The following is a 23,989-nucleotide window of genomic DNA, read 5'->3' as shown; positions in this document are numbered from 1 at the left end:
GTACTGTGAAATACTGAAGCAGAGCATGATCCCCTCGCTTCGGATACTGGGTCGCAGTGCAGTATTCCAACATAATAACGACCCCAAACGCACCTCCAAGACGACCACTGCCTTGCTAAAGAAGCTGAGGATAAAACTGATGGACTGGCCAAGCATGTCTCCAGACCTAAACCCTATTGAGCATCTGTGGGGCATCTTCAATTGGAATGTGGAGGAGCGCAAGGTCTCTAACATCCACTAGCTCTGTGATGTCGTCATGGAGGAGTAGAAGAGGACTCCAGTGGCAACCTGTGAAGCTCTGGTGAACTCCATGCCCAAGTGAGTTAAGGCAGTGCTGGAAAATAATGGTGGCCAGACAGTAGTAGTAGTAGCAGCACCCCATGTGTGCTCCTGCGGTCTGGCTTGTAATGTGTTACCACACACCTTAGAGTATTTATACACAACCGCAGAAGTGTATGCTATTAAGGGACACTCCTATATAGCACCGAAGAGCGATCCACTGTGTATGGTCGACTTATCTGTGATGTTATCTTTGCGGCACTGCAGTGCTTCTCAGATGCTACCTAGAGGTTTTTTCACGCCTTTACTGACTATCCATTTAAGAATATTTTGAAGACTGTGGGAGAGCTAAGCTGACTTGGTTTTATCCTACATAACATTGTCAGAGAAATTGTATATAAACTCCCGAAGAAGCGGTTCCCCGTGAAACATGTCGAGTTTCCTGTAATTCATACTTTGTATTAGACGTCACAATATTAGTTGGGGTTGTCACCAGTACACCCCTAACGTAGACTGCTGTCTTGGAGACATATATTTGACTACTGTGTGTTTTCTCAATTACTGTCTTTTAAATTCTGTTTTTATATTCATGTGGTGTGCATAATAAAATGTATTACTTTTTTATCAGTGGTGCCTAAAGTCCATTTTTCCAGTCATATTTTTCCTCAATTTCTCAATATGTTAGGACGTGGTGCTTTGATATTTTTGTAAACCTGCAGTGCCATCCTGCATTGGTGTGCTTAGCTTTTTTTCTCCCTATTTCTTCAGTGTTGTCACATGAAATGTGAGGAGTTTACTCACTTTTGTAAGATACTGTATACGTGATCCTGCGCACCGCCACCACCTTGTAGCAGTAAAAATGCTATAGGGCGGTCGACAAGTTAAAGGAGGACTGCAGACAATTAGAAAAATGATGGTGCAGCGCCAATAACAATTTGAAATTTAAATGGGTGATCTAAAGTGCATAGATAACCTGATACACATCTAAATATATCAAAGTTAGAATAATTGTGAAGATATCAAACTAACAGTATACATGTGCAGTATTGAAATGATATCAGGTGATTAAACCAATGTATACCATACATATAAATGCAGTGATGTCAGATGATTAAACCAATGTATACCATTTATTTAAAATGCAGTGATATCAGGTGATTAAACCAATGTATACCATACACATAAAACACAGTGAACAATTTATTATAAACTTAAAAGCAATAATAGAAACAATGAATAAAGGAAAAAATCCACTGAGTGAGAAAGAGTGTTTGATGAAATGGAAATGATCAAAACACATGTATCTTGACACCCCAAATGGTAATTTTTAAGCCACTGCTGAACGTATATGAAAAGGGGAGATGGAGCACCGCCACCAATAACACTTATGCTTACCGGAAAGTGTGGATTCAGTAGGAGATAAGCCCTATGAATCAAACAGACTTGTCGGTGGTTCTTCACTAAAAATAGTAGTAAAGCCCGGATGGATACAGGCGTTGATACTATTACCCTATTTATCGGCATATAACACGCACAGGCGTATAACACGCACCTTCATTTTAGGAGGGAGGTTTCAGGAAAAAACCTCAAATTTTAAATAAAGACCTTTGAAGCAAAATAAGGGTCAGTGCCCATCAATGCAGCCTCACCATTGCCCATCTGCAGCCTGATCAATGCCCATCTGCAGCCTCACCTCCCGCCTCATGGACCAGCTTCTATGATAGCCAGAACACTGGTCCAATGCCGGCCCAGGAGAAGGGACTTCCTATTAAATAGGCTGCTGAGTAAAGAGGAGATTCTCACTGTATGTAATCTGACGGCGCTCGTCCCGCCCCCCTCCCCGTCCCCTCCTAGGCAGCCCAAATTGCAGTATCGGCGTATAACACGCACACACTATTTACACCCGATTTTCAAGGTGAAAAGGTGCGTGTTATACGCCAATAAATACAGTAGATAAAATAATCTTCTCACAAGGACCACCAGTCAACAAGAAAGGAAGCTCCAAGATATATAAAACGTCATGTGGATTTAAACATATAGGGCCAAAAAGGAATAAAAAAACGCACCCAGCGGTGGCTTGAGAATTACCATTTGGGGTGTCAGGATACATATGTTTTGGACATTTCCATTTCATCAAACACTCTTCTCACTAAGTGGACTTTTTCCTTTATTCATTTTTTCTATTATTGCTTTTGAGTTTATAATAAGTTGTTCACTGTATTTTATGTGTATGGTATACATTGGTATAATCACCTGATATCACTGCATTTTATATGAATGGTATACATTGGTTTAATCACCTGGCATCACTGCATTTATATGTATGGTATACATTGGTTTAATCTCTTGATATCATTATTTCAATACTGCACATGTATACTGCTTTGCCGCGTACACGCGATCAGAATTTCTTTCAGAAAAAACTTGGATGGTTTTTCCAACGGAATTCCGCTCAAGCTTGCCTTGCATACACACGGTCACACAAAAGTTCTCTGAACTTTCGACCATCAAGAACGCGGTGACGTACAACACTATGACGAGAAAATGAAGTTCAATGCTTCTGAGCATGCGTTAAATTGTTTCCGAGCATGCGTGATGTTTTGCGCGTACGAATTGCATACAGACGAACGCATTTTCGGATAGGAACTTTTCCCGACCGAAAAATAGAGAACATGCTCTCAATCTTTTGCTGGCTGGAATTCCACCAGCAAAAGACCGATGGAGCATACACACGGTCGCATTTTCCGACAAAAAGCTCTCATCGGAGTTTTGCTGGTGGCATTTCCGATCATGTGTACGCAGCATTAGCTTGATGTCTTCACAATTATTCTAACTTTGATATATTTAGATGTGTATCAGGTTATCTATGCACTTTAGATCACCCATTTAAATTTCAAATTGTTATAACATAGTTGCCAACATTGTAAAAAAAAATTTCGAGACACTGCTTGGCTGTAGGCGGAGTTGTATTATAATTAGGGGGCAGAGCATGCATTTGTAGGCGTGGTATAGGGAACAATAAAAATGTGGCGAAAAATGGGCTTGGTTTACGTGAAATAGTGGGCGTGGCTTGAATTGGCGTGGCTCAAAGGGGGTGTGGTTAGAGTCTGAGATGAATGAGGCATGGTTGAGGCATGAGGGAAAGGGGGAGAGAGGGATGGAGGGACAGCAGCCCCAGATCCTACACAACAATAGAAATATGTGTAGTCTAGAAAGTTTAACAATCAGCAGATAAAGATACTCCAAACACCTGGTGTTAGCACTTCAATCATCCCGGCACCATGGTTGTTATGGTGTCAGGATGATTGAAGTGCATTATTTCTATTATTATATTGTAATATAAAATGAAATAATTCAACTCAGCATAATTCTGAATCAGTGGGATCCCTGAGCGTGTCACCTGCCACGTCGCCTGCCACCAGCAGAGTCCGTCCTTGCATCAGGTGCCACCAGCAGAGTCCGTCCTTGCATCAGGTTTCCCCAGCAGAGTCTGTCCTTGCATCAGGTGACCCCAGCAGAGTCCGTCCTTGCATCAGGTGCCTCCAGTAGAGTCCGTCCTTGCATCAGGTGCCCCCAGCAGAGTCCGTCCTTGCATCAGGTGCCCCCAGCAGAGTCCATCCTTGCATCAGGTGCCCCCAGCAGAGTCTGTCCTTGCATCAAGTGCCCCCAGCAGAGTCCGTCCTTGCATCAGGTGCCTCCAGTAGAGTCCGTCCTTGCATCAGGTGCCCCCAGCAGAGTCCGTTCTTGCATCAGGTGCCCCCAGCAGAGTCCATCCTTGCATCAGGTGCCCCCAGCAGAGTCTGTCCTTGCATCAAGTGCCCCCAGCAGAGTCCGTCCTTGCATCAGGTGTCCCCAGCAGAGTCCTTCCTTGCATCAGGTGTCCCCAGCAGAGTCCTTCCTTGCATCAGGTGTCCCCAGCAGAGTCCGTCCTTGCATCAGGTGCCCCCAGCAGAGTCCGTCCTTGCATCAGGTGCCCCCAGCAGAGTCCCTCCTTGCATCAGGTGCCCCAGCAGAGTCCCTCCTTGCATCAGGTGTCCCCAGCAGAGTCCGTCCTTGTATCAGGTGTCCCCAGAAGAGTCCGTCCTTGCATCAGCTGCCCCCAGCAGAGTCCATCCTTGCATCAGGTGCCCCCAGCAGAGTCTGTCCTTGCATCAGGTGCCACCAGCAGAGTCTGTCCTTGCATCAGGTGCCACCAGCAGAGTCTGTCCTTACATCAGGTGCCCCCAGCAGAGTCCGTCCTTGCATCAGGTGCCCCCAGCAGAGTCTGTCCTTACATCAGGTGTCCCCAGCAGAGTCCGTCCTTGCATCAGGTGTCCCCAGCAGAGTCTGTCCTTGTATCAGGTGTCCCCAGCAGAGTCCGTCCTTGCATCAGGTGCCCCCAGCAATGTCCCTCCTTGCATCAGGTGCCCCCAGCAGAGTCAGTCCTTACACCAGTGTTCCCAGCCTCAGTCCTTACATCAGTGTCCCAGGCAGAGCCATAGTTACCCCCCGTACATAGTTACCCCCTGTACATAGTTACCCATTTCCCCCTAGTTACCCTCCTGTACATAGTTACCCCCCTGTACATAGTAACCCCCCCATCCATAGTATCCCCCAGTGCATAGTTACCCCCCCGTGCATAGTAACTCCACCTGTACATAGTTAACCCCCCTTCTGTACATAGTTAAACCCCCTCCTGTATATAGTTAACCCCCCTCCTGTATATAGTTAACCCCCTCCTGTACATAGTTAACCCCCTCCTGTATATAGTTAACCCCCTCCTGTATATAGTTAAACCCCCCTCCTGTATATAGTTAACCCCCTCCTGTATATAGTTAATCCCCTCCTTTACATAGTTAACCCCCTCCTGTATATAGTTAGCCCCCTCCTGTATATAGTTAACCCCCTCCTGTATATAGCTAAACCCCCCTCCTGCATATAGTTACCCCCCTCCTATATATAGTTCACCCCCCTCCTGTATATAGTTAAACCCCCCTCCTGTATATAGTTAACCCCCCTGTATATAGTTAAACCCCCCTCCTGTATATAGTTAACCCCCCTCCTGTATATAGTTAAACCCCCCTCCTGTATATAGTTAACCCCCCTGTATATAGTTAAACCCCCCTCCTGTGTATAGTTAACCCCCCTACTGTATATAGTTAACCCCCCTCCTGTATATAGTTAATTACATTACAGTTACATCGCTGCTTGGGCTTTACACTGAGAGAGAGGGACAAGAGCAGAAGGAACTCCACTTGAGCGGCCAGCGCCGTGTGTTCAGTGGAGAGGGGAGAGGCCGATCTGTGCAGCTAACCCTGTCTTCAGTATTGTGAAGAGAGAAGCCGATTCATTGGCTGCACAGATCGAGCCCCCTTCCTCTCTCCACTGAACACAAGGGGAATGATCTAACAGCGTCGCCGGCGGCCATTTTGTGAAGCCAGCTGCTGCAAAAGTGCAAAAGCAAACATTCCCCATTTCCCTGGGCAAAAAAGGCAAAATCCCGAATCGGGACGGCCTCTGATCGGGACGAGGGTCCCAAAATCGAGATTGTCCCGGGAAAATCTGGACTGTTGGCAACTATGTTATTAGCGCTGCACCATAATTTTTCCACTTTTTCTCTTTGCAATTGTCATTTGCGGTGCTGGCAGCTTCCCCCCTTCTTTGGACAGCGCGGTATTTAGCACATTTTTTTCATGGACTGCAGACAATTATTACACTCATAATCCTGCTTTGCGTAGGACATAAGATTCATGCCTTCCCTACTGACAGATTGGCAATCTGCCATGTTTACATAGGCAGACTGGCGTTCTGCCTGTGTACTGAATAATCGACGGGTGCCGGCAAACATCAAGGCCACGGTACCCGCTAATCGGCTCCTGCTGTGCATAATCACAGGGGGAGTGAACCGCTGCCGGTGTGCATTCACTACCGCTACCCAGAAGTGCAGGATCACGTACATATACGTGATCCTGCACACAGCCATGGCCCTGTGCAGAAAAACTGCTATAGGGTTGACAAGTTAAAGGAGGACTGCAGACAATTATTCTGCACTGTTATGCCGCGCGCACACGATCGAACATTGATCGGACATTCCGTCCACAAAATCCATCGGATTTTTTCCGACAGATTTTGGGCCAAACTTTTCTTGCATACACATGGCCACACAAAGTTGTCAGAAAATCCAATCATTCTGAATGCGGTGACGTAAAACACGTACGTCGGGACTATAAATGGGGCAGTAGCCAATAGCTTTTGTCTCTTAATTTTTTCTGAGCATGCATGGCACTTTGTGCGTCGGATTTGTGTACACACGATCGGATTTTGTTGTCGGAAAATTTTATATCCTGCTCTCAAACTTTGTATGTCGGAAATTCCGGCGGAAAAAGTCAGATGGAGCCCACACACGATCGGAATTTCCGACAACACAATCCGATTGCACTTTTTCCATCAGAAAATCCGACCGTGTGTACAGGGCATAAAGGAACAGTGGAACAACACTACATACATAAAAATGAAGCAAATAAACTGTCCAATGCAGTATGTACAGGACAGGAGTGTGGAGGGTATGACGGTGGGCAGTATGTGCAGGACAGGAGTATGAAGGGTATGACAGCAGGCAATATGTTCAGGAGAGGAGTGTTGAGGGTATAACAGTAGGCAGTATATGCAGGAGAAAAGTTTGATGGGTATAAAGGTAATCAATATATGCAGAAGTGAAGTGGTGAGGGTATTACGGTGAGTAGTATGTGCAGGGAAGGAGTGTGGAGGGTATGAAAATGAGGAGTATGTACAGCAGAGGACTGTGGAGAGTATGATGTTTAACAGTATGTGCAGGAGAGGAGAGTGGAGGGTATGAAAGCGAGCAGTATATGCAGGAGAGCAGTGTAGAGGGTATGAAAGCAAGCAATATGTGTAGGAAAGCAGTGCGGAGGATATAATGTTGTAAGTGAAGGAGCAATGTGGAGGGGGCACAAAAGTGGTCAAATAGTGATGTGTATATCCAAAAAACTATTGTGCTACCATAAAAAAGACATTACCTCTGCTCAAAGAAAACAACCTTCTGTTATATGATATACTGTATATAATCAACCCCCAAGAGCTCTGTATGCATCTGTTCACAGTTTAAGTGTTTAGTTCACGTGGTAAGTTTATACTTTTGTTTGTACAGAGTGTGCCAGCAAACAAATCCCTCCTGACATGAAATGCTGCCAGCTTATCTCCCTACATCAACACAGCTCACATCCCCTCCTGCAGGATCTCCAAGGCTGGACAATTTACTTCCATCTCACCTGTACATAGTGTCAGCAGCAGCTGGCAGTTGCTATGTTCTGCCTCTGGGTTATAAAAGAGATTGCACTGGAGATCAAGGTGAGGATCTTATTGAATGAGGATTAGATACATAAGAGGGCACAGAGCTAGAATGCTAGAGACTGCTGAAGGGATGGAAAGGAGAATACAGACACTGGACACAATGACATTGCTGCTGTCCCCACAGCCCTGATCCCGGGACAAAGCCTAGGACTGAGCTGTGACTCCAAAATGCGTGACTGTTCCGGAAAATCTGGGACAGTTGGCAAGTATTCTTAAATATTGGCCCAGCAATTCTATAGAATAATATAATTAGCACTGGCAATTTTGTTGCTAGAAAATTATTGTTGCTGACAGACCAATCTGACATGGGCCTTGAGATGAATGCAGACAGGAAAATTATAACATTACTATGTATAATGTCAATCCTCTTACAGTCTATACAGAGAAGAAATGTGAAAACGTACGTGTACAGCGCATCTGAGAGGAGATAAAAACATATCCATGTTTACATGCACATCTGAAGCTACCTTGTGTGTTCAGACATTCACCATTTTGACAAACTCCTTGCATACTGCACTCATTTATATCTGTTAATGATAAAAAACAGAGAAAAATACTATGTAATTAGGTAGACACGATCTTAGAACAGGTATTCATACAGAGAATTTTCACAATACTATTCATTATGAGTAAATGCTCAAACATCATTGACAGGTCTAGAAAATGCAAGTGTAGTGTTGTGCCAATTACAATATTTGGATCTCTAGCAAAGCATCCACAAAGGGACTATTGCAGGTCTATAGACTGTCTCCTCCTAATCTACAAAGTGGTTCCTTCAGTTATAAATCCAGTACGTATAAATAGAAGTACACCAACAAAACAGAGACATGCCAATTAAGCCACAGCTGCCAATAAAAATGGTTACAGCTATACAGCTATGGTCGCTTTCCAACATGATGCAAAGCGTATTTTGCGTTATGCAGTTTGTTTTTCAAATTGCATACATTTAACAGTTTCTTGTTATATAACACGTGCACACTTTCTACTATTGTGTTATGTACATAAGCAAGATAATACATTTTAAAACATATCCAAAGACAAAAATTTGCAGTTTTAATAGAGCATGGAATAGAATAAGGAATACCGGTACTTATAAATCTGCTCAAGTTTTTTTTTCCTACTGTTTCTTTCCTATTGAAGAGATTTTTTTTCACTTTCTGTCTCGAGAGACACAACATGAAGTGAGAGGAGAAAACGCTCTTAAGTAGGAAAAATCCTTTCTTAGATAGTTGTTACCAGAACAAGGGTCCTCAAATTTCCCATCTATTCCTGTTCAAGTGTCATTTTTTTTCTTTACAAATGTCAGTTTTGCTGCAGCAGGTTCTATACACGGTACAGATGCGCCACTTTACAGGCAGGCTAAGGGGACCCCCAGGCACTGTATTTAAAGTTTTTATTTTTATTGTTTCACTTTAAGCATCATTAAAATCACTGCTCCTGTAAAATCAATCTTTTTTAAAAACATGTTTTGCATTGATACATGTCCCCCAGGGCAGTACCCGGGCCCCCATACACTTTTTATGGCCAATAACTTGCATAGAAGCCTTCAAAATGAGGACTTTTGATTTTTCAAGTTTGGGTCCCATAGACTTTAATAGAGTTTGCGGCTCAGGTCTGAAATTTTTACATATTTGGGAGTTCTAGTGCAAACCGAACTGAGGGGTGTTTGGCCCATCACTACAGATGATTTGTACAATTTGTTGTTGAAGAAATCAGTTATTTACTAATGCATGTTTTGAGTGATTTAGAGCTAGTTAATACTAAACTCTGTTCATTAACCACTTAAGGACCAGAAGGATTTACCCCCTTAATGACCAGGCCATTTTTTGCGATACGGCAGTGCATCAATTTAACTGACAATTGCGCAGCCGTGCGACGTTGAACCCAAACAAAATTGATGTCATTTTTTTTCCCACAAATAGAGCTTTCTTTTGGTGGTATTTGATCACCTCTGCGGTTTTCATTTTTTGCACTATAATCAAAAAAAGGCAGATCATTTAGAAAAAAAACTATATTTTTTACTTTTTGCTATAATAAATATCCAAAGAAAATGTAAAAAAACGAATTTCTTAATCAGTTTAGGCCACAATGTATTCTTCTACATATTTTTGGTAAAAATAAAAAATAAAAATCGCAATAAGGGTATATTGATTGATTTGCGCAAAAGTTATAGCGTCTACAATATAGGGGAAAGATTAATGGCATTTTTATTATTATTATTATTTTTTTTTTTTACTAGTAATAGCGGTGATCAGCAATTTTTAGCTGGACTGACATTGAGCAGACAGATTGGACACTTTTGACACTTTTTTGGGACCAGTGACAATAATATAGTGATCAGAGCTAAAACTAGTCACTGATCACTGTATAAATGACACTGGCAGGGAAGGGGTTAACACTAGGGGCGATCAAGGGGTTAAGTGTGTTCTAGGGAGGTCTTTCTAACTGTGTGGTGGGGTGGCAGGCAATGGCAGATCCCTGTTCTGCTTCTCTGAGGACCGATCGCGGGTGGCCAGCAGACATCGCAGCCGCCGAACCCAAGCATCAGCTCCCCCACTGTGCAGCAGGTGCAAACAGTGACTAGTGTACAAAAAACCTGCGGGTACGTCGTTTTGCGCAATAGAGCCACCCTGCCGCAGTATATATGGGCGGCCCTTAAAGGATAATTTCATCTTTGCTCCCCTATGTACCAATAGAGCATTTATGTGCTTTTTTGCAAAAATATCAACGCTTTTCATTAATTCTACATACACTTACTTTACTTGTCCTCATCCATGTTTCCAGACATGTCCATTTGTAATGTCTTACTTTCTGGTCAGACTATAGGTTGTGACACAGGAAGGAGTTGACCAGCTGACCTCATTAGCACACTGCCTGCATCATCCACCCACCCATTTCCTGATGCATGTTTTGTAAATGAAATGCAATCAACAGTAATCACCCTTCTCACCAAATACACAATATACAATCAGATTGCATAGTGTATGGCCATCTTTATACAGGTACATAGAAAGGAGTGGACAAAAACACTCAGCTGCCAAGCCCCGTTCACAACTCTGCATAGCGGGAACTCTCATTCCCACATGCGTCTTTTTTCTATTTTTTTTTTTTAAGCGAGGTGGGGAGGCATTTGGAAGCATTTTCACTCATCAAACATACGGCAGCCCATCCACCTGAATGGGCAGCCCATCCACCTGAATGGGCAGCCCATCTACCTGAATGGGCTGCCCTATACACAGCAATCGCCCCAAAGAAGCTTCAGAACTCTTTTTTAGAGCGGAGCTTGGTGCGTTTTTTACTGTGATTTTTGGTGCAGCGCATTTCTGAAATGCAAGGAAATGCACAGATGTGAACGGAGCCTCAATGTTCTTGTGTTAACGCACCAATTTCACTTTCAGGCCCCATTCACATCTAGCATAGTGGGAACGCACATTTTGTGGCTCGTTTTTCCTGTGAGACGCATGGGGCAGCCTGTTGATTTCAATTGGCTGTACTACATGGGGTTAAAGGGACATTTTGGCGTTTTGTGGGTTGTGTGTTTTTTACTGTGCTGTGCAGCATTTACCCCTCATTTTTATACATGGCAAAATGTGTGTTTGCTTCTGTGTTTGGTGTTCCATTAACAATTAATGGCACTGAAAGTGCAACTAATAATTTTAGGTGTATAACGGCTGCCCTGTGCATGTCATAGGAAAAACGCTAAAAAAAAGACGCATGTCATACTGGGAGTATGCTATAGGTTCCCTAACTTGAGGGAGGAGGGGGAGGCGGACCTCCTATCACAATTTGGATTAGCAGAAGGATGGGAAGTGTTATCATAATGGGGGATTTTAATTATCCAGACATAGACTGGGCGGAGGGCACCACGCATTCGTCTAAGGCTCGCCAATTCCTAAATGTCTTGCAGGACAATTTTATGGGTCAGATGGTAGACGCACCAACTAGAAACAAAGCGTTACTAGATCTACTGATTACCAACAATACAGACCTGATCACGGATGTGGAAATACGGGGCAATTTAGGTAACAGCGATCACAGGTCAATTAATTTCAGTATAAATCACACAAATAGGAAACATAAAGGGAATACAAAGACTCTGAATTTTAAAAGAGCCAACTTCCCTAAACTACGAACCTTGCTAGAAGATATAAATTGGTATAAAATCTTAGGAACAAAGAACACGGAGGAGAGATGGGTTTGCTTTAAGAGCATATTAAATAAGGGCATTAGCCAGTGCATCCCATTGGGAAATAAATTTAAAAGAGCGAACAAAAGTCCTGGATAGCTTAACGCCAATGTAAAAATGCATATATAGTTACATAATAGGTGAGGTTGAAAAAAGATACAAGTTCATCAAGTCCAACCTATGTGTGTGATTATATGTCAGTATTACATTGTATATCCCTGTATGTTACAGTTGTTCAGGTGCTTAGCTTATAGATTTTTTAAACTATAGATGCTCCCTGCTGAGACCACCACCTGTGGAAAGGAATTCCACATCCTTGCCGCTCTTACAGTAAAGAACCCTCAAAGTAGTTTAAGGTTAAATCTCTCTTCTTCTAATTTTAATGAGTGGCCACATGTCTTGTTAAACTCCCTTACGCGAAAAAGTTTTATCCCTATTGTGGGGTCACCAGTACGGTATTTATTAGTTGAAATCATATCCCCTCTCAAGCGTCTCTTCTCCAGTGAGAATAAGTTCAGTGCTCACAACCTTTCCTCATAACTAATATCCTCCAGACCCTTTATTAGCTTTGTTGCCCTTCTTTGTACTCACTCCATTTCCAGTACATCCTTCCTGAGGACTGGTGCCCAGAAATGGACAGCATACTCTAGGTGCAGCCAGACCAGAGTCTTGTAGAGCAGGAGAATTATCGTTTTATCTCTGGAGTTGATCCCATTTTTGTATGCCAATATTCTGTTTGCTTCGTTAGCAGCAGCAGCAGCTTGGCATTGCATGCCATTGCTGAGCCTATCATCTACTAGGACCCACAGGTCCTTTTCAATCCTAGATTCTCCCACAGGTTCTCCCCCAGTGTATAGATTGCATTCATATTTTTTCCACCCAAATGCACTATTTTACATTTTTCTAAATTAAACCTCATTTGCCATGTAGTTGCCCACCCCATTAATTTGTTCAGATCTTCTTGCAAGGTTTCCACATCTTGCGGAGAAGTTATTGCCCTGCTAGCTTAGTATCGTCCGCAAATACAGAGAACTGTTTACCCTATCCTCCAGGTTATTTATGAACAAAATAAACAGGATTGGTCTCAGCACAGAACCCTGAGGGACCCCACTACCCACCTCTGACCATCAATAGTTTCAAAAAACTATTAGATAAGCACCTGAACGACCACAACATATGGGATATACAATGTAATACTGACATATAATCACGCACATAGGTTGGACTTGATGGACTTGTGTCTTTTTTCAACCTCACCTACTATGTAACTATGTGGGAATGCGAGTTCCCGCTATGCAGAGATGTGAACAGGGCTTGAGAGCTGAGTATTTCTATCCACTCCTTTCTATGTACTTGTATAAAGATGTCCATATACTATGCAATCTGATTGTATATTGTGCATTTAGTGAGAAGGGTGATCATTGATTGATTGCATTTCATTTAAAAAACGTGCAGCTGGGATTGGGTGGATGGATGATACAGGAAGTGTGCTAATAAGGTCAGCTGGTCAACTCCTTCCTGTGTCATAACCTAAAGTCTGACCCGGAAGTAAGACAATACAAATATGTATGTCTGGAAACATGGATGAGGACAAGTAAAGTAAGTGTATGTAAAATTAAAGCAATGATATTTTTTTTAAAAAAGTACATGAATGCTGTATTGGTACATAGGGGGGCTGGAATTTATTTAAAAAAAAGTGAACAAAGGTGAACTTATCCTTTAAGTTGGTAAGTTGTTAATTACTGGGCTCTTCATCAGGAACTTTATTCTGTCTTTGGGGACCAAAGATTTTCAGTGGGGGAATGATGCCAGGTGCACGCTACCATAGTATGAATACAGTGGACATTACCTTGATTGCTGCAGTCTGCTCCTGTTTCCCCTCTGGTGCTGCACTCAGACTGTTTGCATCACATTTCTGAGCCAAAAAGCAAAGGACTGTGGGATCTTTAGTCCTGTGTTCAGCCATAACTGAACTCCTGAGTCTCTCTCAGACTGTGTCTCCCAGCAAGCTGCTAATTAGGAAGAGGGATTATGGGAGAGGCTATTTAAAAAAGTGTTTCCAGCAGGCCCACTCTCTTCTTCCCAGGGTCCATCAGTGAGCATCAGAGATGCCGTCCAGCTGCTAGGACTGCAGCCTTCCAGGGCCCTGTTAGTCATCCCTGGCCCCTAAGTGCTCCTTATACTATCCCCCTAATGCATTGTCTTGACGTTTTTGTCTAGCTTTGCCCTCTATCTTTTTCCTCGACAACATGGCGGCTATTGTTTACTATTAGACGTCAACCCTGTGCGCTAATGGGCGCACGGGAAGTGACGTCATGACCGCACCTCCACCCAGTGGATCGCAACCAGGAAGTGATGGCGCGGCGTGCGTTCCACTCACCGAGACAGCGCATCGGGACAAGAGATGCAAGCTGTCGGCTATGGACGCCGGAGCAGCTGCAGTCATCACAGAAGGGTCCACAGAAGGTGAGAGCTATGGCTTTCCTTTTTACATTATTCAATTCATAATATTCAATATATATATTCTTTATGATACTTGGTAATCCCCAATTGCTATACCCAGGACTATTAGATGTACGTTACTTACCAACAGATCCAGGTTAGCTCATTGCTGGATACATGCGCTCTCAGTGTGCATGCGCATGTGAAATGAAATGGAGTTGAATGAATTGAATGAAATAAAATGAAATGAATTGAAATTTAATAAAATACAATAACCTAATAAATTATCACTATATAACAATGTGGCTCAGGTCCACCCCCCCCTTTTGGAACCTCCCACCAATTAGGGGAGGGGTTCCAGTACCAATCTAAGATGAGATTCCCAGATAGACACATGTATAAATGGTTGCAAGAGACCAGCACAGCTAAGGCTCTGATGAAGAAGGGACACCTTCGAAACGCGTTAGCCAGCAGCGGTTTTTACGTCCTCTTCCTAGGACCTGGAAACTGCTACCAGTGGACCAATCGCCTTGTGACTGTCTACAGTGCAATTTTTTCTTCCTACCTTTGTGAGTAGATTTTAATCTTGTTTTTAATAAATTTATCTTAAGGATAATGCAGAGGCTGGTGCACTCTCTCTCTTTTTCTTATAATTTACTACTAGGATAATCCCATCCTGGAGAGCAGCAAGGCCGAAATTCACTGTCCTCTCTGAACCCTTGGGATCATCTAGCTTACACACCTGTGCGCAAGAGTATTTGTTTCTGTTGTACTGTGCATCCCTGGCCCCTGCCTGGGTGGGCCAGCATTGCCGTGTGACATCAGAGGATCCTTTGTTCTTCCTGCTGGCAATCGGCGGACCGCGCTGTGGGAGCCAACCGGGACCGCTGAGTACACATCCATGCCGCATCCATCCTTGCACTAACTGGGGAACAGATCCTGAATCACTTCCTGTGTGAGACAACTACCTTCAGGATCTAGTGCGTGGGCTTATGCCCAAATGCCTCTTCTTTCAGTAACAGCTAGCACATGAGCACATGGGCACTGCATGCAGACATCATAACCTGGATTACAAAGGAACTTGTCACTCCTGCTATACCCATTATTTGCTTGCTGACTGCTTGAATATTCTCTCCTCTGAAGATTTTCCCTTCACCATCTCCAACGTGCTGGCGAAGAGTGTGCTCAGGCCTGACACTTGGACTACCCTTATCCCATCATCTGCAGGGTGTAAGCTGTATTGTCTTGGTCAATAAAGAAGTCTGTTGAACTCAGTTTACATTGTGTCTGTGGTTCATTTAAAGGGGTATACATCATGTCAGAATCTAGAGTGTCAGAAGAGCTGAGAAGTTCCGAGGGTCATACGGAAGAAGCGCTACATTTGCAACTTTTACATGATGATAGTGTTTCTTTATTTTTCTTTTCTTTTCTTTTCCTAATATTTACAGCTTTTTTATGTATAGAAAAACAAAGGGTGTATAAAATATTTTTATCCCTGGTGATAAATATCCTAGTTGTGGCACTGCTGCAAATATGCCTGTTAATCTTCCTATAGCACCTTGCATTATTGTGGAGCTTATTGAAACTTGAACCAGCCATACATGGATTACAATTTGGCTGGTTCAGCAGGGACTGTCTGAATTTGTATCCATGTATGGGCATCCTGGTTTTAAAGAAGCCGATCTATGAATTAAATTCTGTACCACTACCCTGTCGGGATTTTTTTGAATGATCAGTGCCACTGACTATAGCCAGCAACAGTGATCATCGTGAAGACTCTCCGTCATGAGCACACAATACCACAATGGGAGTGATTCCCCCATCCACCTCGAATGTGTGGATGGGGCAATTTTGTCATGTACCTTATCCGTGTCCAAGATGCTGTGAGAGGCTCCCCTTGCAGCTGAGAGCAATATACCCCTTAATGTGGTACAGAGGGTATAATGCTCAAAGAAGAACGGGTTGCCAGCAGGGAGTGTAGGACTTGAGCAGATGATCACTTGTAGTCTACTTGAGGATGTAGCTGCAGTGCTGGAGTTGGTCCTTAAAAGCGGTGACAGGATATGGTGCGTAGGGTAACCGGATAACTCATTAAAGACCTGGCTGCGGTTCCAACACTGGTGATCAGCTGAAGCTGCTCTAAGAGAAGTTGTTGTGGCAAGCTGGGGTGATTCACAGGTAAACAGGTGGGTTCAGGCAGAAGCAATTCCATAGGGTAAGCCAGGGTCATACACAGGTAAATAGGTGGTTTCAGGAACCAAAGTCCTTGAGACAAGCCAGGGTCATACACAGGCAAGCAGGCAGGTTTAGGCAGAAGAGTAGTCTTTGGGATAAGCCGGGGTCAGAGCCAGGAGAAGATCAGAGTAGGTCAAGAAACAATCCGGGTCACAGCAAGATAACAGGAAAAAGATGCAGGTTCAGGAACTCAGGGAAAGCTGAAGACAATGGGAGAGAATCCTGGGCAGCCTTTTATCTGTCATGCTATGCGCGCGCCCGTGCAGTCCCACCACGCACCCGCATGCGCCTAACCGCAATTCTACCGCGCATGCGCGTGGGAATCTGTCTGTACCGTCTTCGATGGACATCATTGTTATTTCCCTGACAGTGCCCCCCCTCCAAGGGGCAACCTCTGGATACCCAATCTTGCGGAATGTCTGCTGTGGAAGGTCTGTATTAGTTGTGGGGCGTGTATATTATTTGAGCACTCCCAGGAATTGTCCTCAGGAGGGTACCCCTTCCACTTGATGAGGTATTGCACTTGTCTCTCTCTTTTTCTGTAATCCAAAATGGTCTCCACTTCAAAATCAGTTTCACCCTCTATTAAGATTGGAGGTGGTGGCGATTCTTTTCTTCCAGAAAAAGGACTGGGGACTGTTGGTTTCAACAGTGAAGCATGGTGAATCTTGTAGAAACTAGGCAATGACAATTTAAAGGCTACTGGATTTACCACTTTCTTGATCTTGAAAGGACAAATGAAGTTTGGTCCCAGTTTCCATGATGGACATGAGAGTTTAAGGTTTATAACAGATAGCCAGACTTCATCTCCCACCTTGAAAGCAGGGTTGTCTCTTCTTCCTCTGTCTTGATACTTCTTGTAACTATCCTGCGCTTCTTGCATGGCTTCCCAGAGTTGTTGATAATTGGACTGGATATAGTTTACTCGGTCCTGGACCGCGGGAACAGATGCTTCTAGTATGGAATTGGGCAAGGATGATGGATGAAAGCCATAATTGGCGCAAAAGGGAGTTTGATTAGTTATGGTATGTAAAGAGTAATTGTATGCGATTTCTGCACAAGGAAGAAGAGAGGACCCGTCGTCTTGAGAGCAAGTACAGAAACAACGTAGATATTGCTCCAGGGTTTGATTTGTCCTTTCAGTCTAGCCGTTGCTTTGTGGTTGATAGGCTAATAAAAGGCATATTTCAATTGCCAAAGATTTGCAGAGGTCCCTCCAGAACCTAGAAGTAAAATTGTACTCTCCTATCGGATACAATGTTATCCGGTAATCCATGCAGCCTGACAATTTCTTTAAAGAAAATATTTGCTGTGTCAGCAGCAAATGGGGGAGCAACCATGGGTAAGAAATGTGCCATTTTTGAAAGACGATCAACTACTATCAAGATGGTGGTGAATCCTTCAGATGGGGGTAAGTCCACGATGAAGTCCATTGAAATTTTTCTCCAGGGCTGTTCTGGAATGGGTTGTGGTCTCAACAGACCCCTGGACTTGGTATTGGTCCCTTTATTATGTTGGCAACTGATACATGAACTAACATAGTCTTTACAATCTTGTCTCCACCCGGCCACCAGGAGGACCGTTGTATAAGCTCAGAGGTTTTCTGAACCCCAAATTGTCCAGCAAATTTGTGGTCATGGAAGGTCCTTAAGACTCGAAGTCTCACTTGTTGAGGGATGAAGATTTTGCCCTGAAACCAAAGTAATCCTTCTTGATTTGTCAAAGAAGGTACCTCAGGTTCAGTAAACTGCTTGGAAGCTTGCTTAATTGCTGTCTTTAGATCAGGAGGTTGTATGAGCAAAACATTTTGCACAGATAGGATAGTACCTAGTTCAGCTGTTTCAGGAACATTCGAGACAGAGCATCAGCTTTCCCGTTCTTAGAGCCAGGACAATAAGAAATGTGGGTTGAACCTGGAAAAGAACAATGCCCATCGATCTTGACGAGGTCTTAAACATTTTGCTGTTCTGAGATACTCCACTCCAGGTTCTTGTGTCTATTAAGCAATATAGTAAAGGTTTGGTTAATATTTTTTTTTTTTATTGAATATGGCTAGGTAGTATATTCGTTTTTTTCTTGCAATGTTCATTGCATGAATTCCTCTTTAAAGAGAAATGCTGTTTTTGATTATATAACCCTATTCCGTCAATCAGTTGTCTGTTTGCAGGAGACTCATGCTACCCGTAATAACATTAGATGATTTCAGCGAAGGGGGGTTAGGGAGGGATATCATTCTGTTCTGTCATCTTACTCTCGGGGGGTTTCTATATTAATTTATAATGATATATCATTCTCCTGCACCAGGACACTAGTGGACGTGAATAGTAGGTTTATTTTTCTTCAGTGTCACATATGTAATTTTGAATTGATTATTGCTGTCATTTATATTCCTTCTCCATATAACCCTGAGGTCCTTCTTCAGCTTATGTCATTTGTAAAGGCCTCTCCTTCACTTCCAATATTGGTGACTGGCAATTTTAATAATGTAATCAACCCAAAACAGGATAGATTTCCATCTCCTCGCTCTTTACTTATAGATGGCCTCTCTTCTTTAGGGAGGCTCTGTAGGGAATTGGGGTTACATGATATGTGGCGGATGTTACATCCTACTGAAAACTTCCATACTTGTCATTCTAAAACATTTGATTCACTCTCAAGAATCAATCTGGTGTTGTGCTCCGCAGACCTTGTCATGGCTTTAATAGAGCCAAGAGTTATCTCTGACCATTCCCCGTAATATTTACTATGGCCTTCGGGCGTTCAAGGTCCAATATCCTTTGGCGTCTAAATTCATTCTGGTTGGATTTATTTCTTGAGGATGGAGTCCTGTTGGACTACCTAGGGATGTTTATCACTCAGAATACAGGAATAGCACCTCCAAGAATAGTATGGGATGCTCTTAAGGCCTATTTGAGAGGACTTTTGATTAAACAAGTTAGTAGCATTAAAAAATCCTCGCGTAGAGAGCTTAAACAGGTAAAGCGAGAAGTGCTAGCGGCCGAGGCCAGATTTATTTTAGATCCCAGCTCAATCAGTAAAATGGCCTGGGAAACCTTGCAGACTAAATTAAGCTTGCTGTTGGTAGATAGGGTCAGAAATAAACAATTCTTCCAAAAATGGCTTACCTGGGCTGAAGGGGAAGCGGCAGGCAAAATATTGGCTCAGGTCGTACTTGCACAATCAGGCATAACATCTGTAACGGCACTTAGGGATCAGGGTGGGCAGGTGTACACTAGCACAGGAGATATTTTGTCTATCCTCTCTTTTTTTTATCAAGATTTATATACATCACGGGTTAACTACACCTCTGTGGAGTTGACTGGTTATCATGAAAGGATTTCTCTTTCAAGACTATCACAGGAAGATCACGAGATGCTTAACGCCCCCTTGACCCTATTGGAACTGGAAGCTGCAGTGGCTAGTTTTGCGAATAATAAAGCACCAGGGGTGGATGGTAGTGTTGTTACCTACCCTACTTAAAACATTTAATTCAGTTTTAGCGGAAGGAAGCCTCCCAGAATCAATGTCCGAGCCGCGATTATGGTTATCTCGAAAAAAGATAAAGATCCACTTTTTCCTGAATCATATCAGCCTATTTCCTTATTGTCAACAGATGTGAAGATACTAGCTAAGGTCTTAGCCAATAGATTGAAAAGGATGATAACACATATTATTCATCCTGATCAAGCTACCTTTATCCCCAATATGTTAACAGCTGTTAATATTAGGTGAGCTTATCTTAATATGCAAATTCTGGCAGTTAACAATACGGATCGGGCCTTTTTGGCACTGGATGCCACCAAGGCATTCGACAGTGTTGAATGGCCCTATCTATGGGCTGTTCTGGAAAAATTTGGTATGGGGGTATATTCTGTCAATGGGTCCACTTATTATACTCTAGCCCTAGGGCTTCAATTAGGGTTAATGGTGTCTAATCCTCCACTTTTATGTTATTTCATGGCACAAGGTAGGGGTGCTCTTTTTCACCCCTCCTTTTTTCCATTGCCATTGAACCATTGGCATCCCTTCTTCGGAGGACTTTGGACGTAAGGGGTCTGGTAAGAGGAAATATGGAGGAAAAGGTAGCATTATATGCTGACAATGTTATTTTATTTTTATCAAATCTTCAGTTCTCTGTGCCAGCAGTTATAAGCTATATGGATGAGTTTGCGAGATTCTCAGGGCTTGGTATTGATTGGGAAAGTCTGTGCTTCTGCCGCTGGATCCATTCCCCGAAGGATTTCCCATGAATGTGCCAACAACTTCTAATTGTAAATATATGGTAGTTACTGTGACCACATCCCCTCTGTCATATGTAGCGGATAATATTGCTCCAATATTGACAAAATTTAAACTTCAAAGTAGGGTTTGGTGTAAACTTCCACTTTCAGTAATAGGCCGCATAAATGTAATTTAGATGGTCTGGATGCCGCAACTTTTATATTTTTTACATAATTCCCTAGTTTGGATCCTTCTGAAGAACTTTATTAAGATTAATAGGATATTTAGAAATTTGATTTGGGGAAAAAAGACCCCCCCCCCCGTATCAAACTAGATATCCTACAATATCCAAAGGAGGCTGGGGAGTTAGCGGCCCCAAACCCAAGGATTTATTTTCTTGCTGCTCAGTTGCAGCATCTAGTACAGTGGGAATTGGAGGCCTCAACTGCTCCTTCATTTCGCTTAGTCTCTTTTGGTTTCCAAGGACACCTGCTGCTATTAGCCCTGGAGGGGGTATTGGGGTGCTCTTCCTTTTCTAATATACCCACCCTGGTACTTATATACAAGGTGTGGGAATCTGTTAAAAGGATATTGGGGGTTTCCTCCCTAACTATATATACCCCTATTTGGGGCAATAAAGGGCTCTCTGAGATATTGACTCCCCAGGGCTTTCAGCGATGGGAACGAGCAGGTATTCTTACCCTCTCTCAACTTTATGAGAGGGGCGTACTTAAATCTTTTGATCACTTGGTAAGGGAATTTTGTTTAACCACTTCCCTACCCGCCTATAGTCAAATGACGTCCACAGATGGGATCTCCCATCCTGGGTGGACGTCATATGACAGCCTCGGGTTCCACAGCCTCGGGACCCGGTACGTGTGCCCGGCGGCCGCGATGTCCGCCGGGCACCCGCGATTGCCCATTAACCGGGCCGGACCGTGGATCTGTGTGTGTAAACACACAGATCCACGTCCTGTCAGGTGAGAGGAGAGCGATCTGTGTTCCCAGTACAGCGGAACACTGATCGGTCTCCTCCCCTTGTACGTCCCCACCCCCTACAGTTAGAAGCATTCCCTAGGAAACACATTTAACCCCTTGTGTCCCCCTAGTGGTTAACCCCTTCACTGCCTGTCACATTTACACAGTAATCAATGCAATTTTGTAGCATTGATCGCTGTATAAATGTGAATGGTCCCAAAAATGTGTCAAAAGTGTCCCATGTGTCCGCCATAATGTCGCAGTCACGAAAAAAAATCGCGATCGCCGCTATTATTAGTAAAAAAAAAAAAAATAAATAATTTTTTTTTAAAAATGCCATAAATCTATCCTGTATTTTTTAGACGCTATAACTTTTGCGCAAACCAATCAATATACGCTTATTGCGATTTATTTTACCAAAAATATGTAGAAGAATACGTATCGGCTGAAACTGAGAACATTTTTTTTTTTTTTTTTTTTTAAATTGGGATATTTATTATAGCAAAAAGTAAAAAATATTGTGTTTTTTTTCAAAATTGTCGCTCTTCTTTTGTTTATAGCGCAAAAAATAAAAACCGCAGAGGTGATCAAATACCACCAAAAGAAAGCTCTATTTGTGGGGAAAAAAGGACGTCAATTTTGTTTGGGTACAACGTCGAACGACCGCGCAATTGTCGTTTAAATTGCAACAGTGCTGAAAACTAAAAATTGGTCTGGGAAGGAAGGGGGTGAAAAGGCCCGGTATTGAACCGGTTAAACCCTAGATGGTTCTACCAATTTTTGCAGCTGCCACATGGGTTATATGCCACGTTTTCTTCTTCTCCTGTTTTGTTTCCCGCAGTCCCAGTTTTGGAAAGAGTAGTTCAGGCAACCGCTACTAAAGGTCTAATAACAGCTACATATAAGTCTCTATTACAGTATACATCTAATAAATTTCATTGTCCATCTAGAGAGAAATGGGAGCGCGATATTGACGCTGACTATGTCTGGGATAAGATTCTTCGGGCTCTTCCCCTTGTATCTCTTTCACCCTCATTTAGACTAACACAATTTTATATATTGCACAGGGCGTATAGGACCCCATAATTTTTGTTTAATATTGGCTTAACAACCGACTCAGCTTGCTCCAGATGTGGCAATCTGGGGTCATTGATACATTTACTATAGCGATGCCCGAAACTTCAGAAGTATTGGGCAGAGGTTGTGGGTACACTTAATGGGCTTTGAGATTTGAATCTTTCAGTGGATTATTTAATATGTCTACTGGGCTATCTTTACCTTTGCCAGAATATAGATGTATGGAAAAGAAAAACAGTTTTTATTTATAGGCTAAAAGGATCGTGTATTGACTTGTGTGAGTGGAAGGAGTGGGAAGAGGGGTAGGTTAAAATTGCCCCCCCCCCTTTTTTTTTTGCTTTGTGTATTTTTTTTGTATTTTGATTTCAATGTTATGTTTGTGTATATGTTATTGTGGTATAAAAAAATTAAAAAATAAAGAGAAAATCTGATTTGAAAAAAGATCATAATGGGATGAGCAGCCCCCTCAAGCAGGTACCTCCATTCTCCTAAGGCAAATTTGATGGCCAATAGTTCTTGGTCGCCCACGTCATAGTTTTTCTCTGGTGGACTCATCTTCTATGAGGCAAAGGCTACAGGGTGAAGGAGTGCCTTAGGCACTTGATGTTGGGACAAGACTGCCCCTGTGAAAAGAAAAAGAAATGTATCTGCGCAAAGGAATAAGTACCAGCACAAGGGTTGGAATTGATTAATGGAACTGCTGCCTCTACCAAATTACTACCACTAGGTGGAGTAAATGAGAAATGGAAGAAGAAACTAAAGTAGATATGGCACTGTTCTTATTATTTGGAGGGCTAATTAGTACCACTGACAGTACCAATTAGTGGAATGAGTTGGGTTAATGATAGGGAGAGAAAGGTAGATTACAGTTAGTGCTACTCTACTAAGTGCCTGCTAATATGTACTGCTAGTTAAACCCCTCTTTAGGGTAAGCAAAGGTGCCTGCTTAAACAACTTAATCTCCCAATTTGAATAAATAATAAATAGTAAAAATAAAAGTAAAAATAAAAATAACTTAAACCGGTATGGTGATACTAATAAATTAATTAGGCATCAAAGTGTATATAATACAAATCCAAAATAGTGGTAGCTATACATATTTAGATACTATGTGTACTGTGAACACAGTCTACCATGCCCTATTTATCAACATAAATAAAATGGAAATATTTAATATATATGAAAAATAAAAATAAAATGAAACCAATCTGAAACAAATGA

At 42.7% G+C, this 23,989-nt stretch overlaps 1 protein-coding gene across 8 annotated transcripts in view; it reads right to left on the bottom strand.

Annotated features, from left to right (window-relative positions):
* LTBP3 (latent transforming growth factor beta binding protein 3) overlaps positions 1-23,989 on the bottom strand; it is a 1,979,464-nt gene that overhangs the window by 1,220,096 nt on the left and 735,379 nt on the right. For all 8 annotated transcript variants that reach the window (XM_073605046.1, XM_073605047.1, XM_073605043.1 and 5 more), the window contains exon 6: positions 8,034-8,156. In XM_073605046.1, coding sequence (XP_073461147.1) covers positions 8,034-8,156 — 123 coding nt within the window. The remainder of the gene's footprint in view (positions 1-8,033; positions 8,157-23,989) is intronic.

This window comes from Aquarana catesbeiana, linkage group LG11 (assembly GCF_042186555.1).
Source record: "Aquarana catesbeiana isolate 2022-GZ linkage group LG11, ASM4218655v1, whole genome shotgun sequence".
Taxonomy (NCBI): Eukaryota; Metazoa; Chordata; class Amphibia; order Anura; family Ranidae; genus Aquarana; species Aquarana catesbeiana.
Note: the sequence above shows the minus strand (reverse complement) of the source record. Positions and strands in the feature narration are given on the sequence as shown.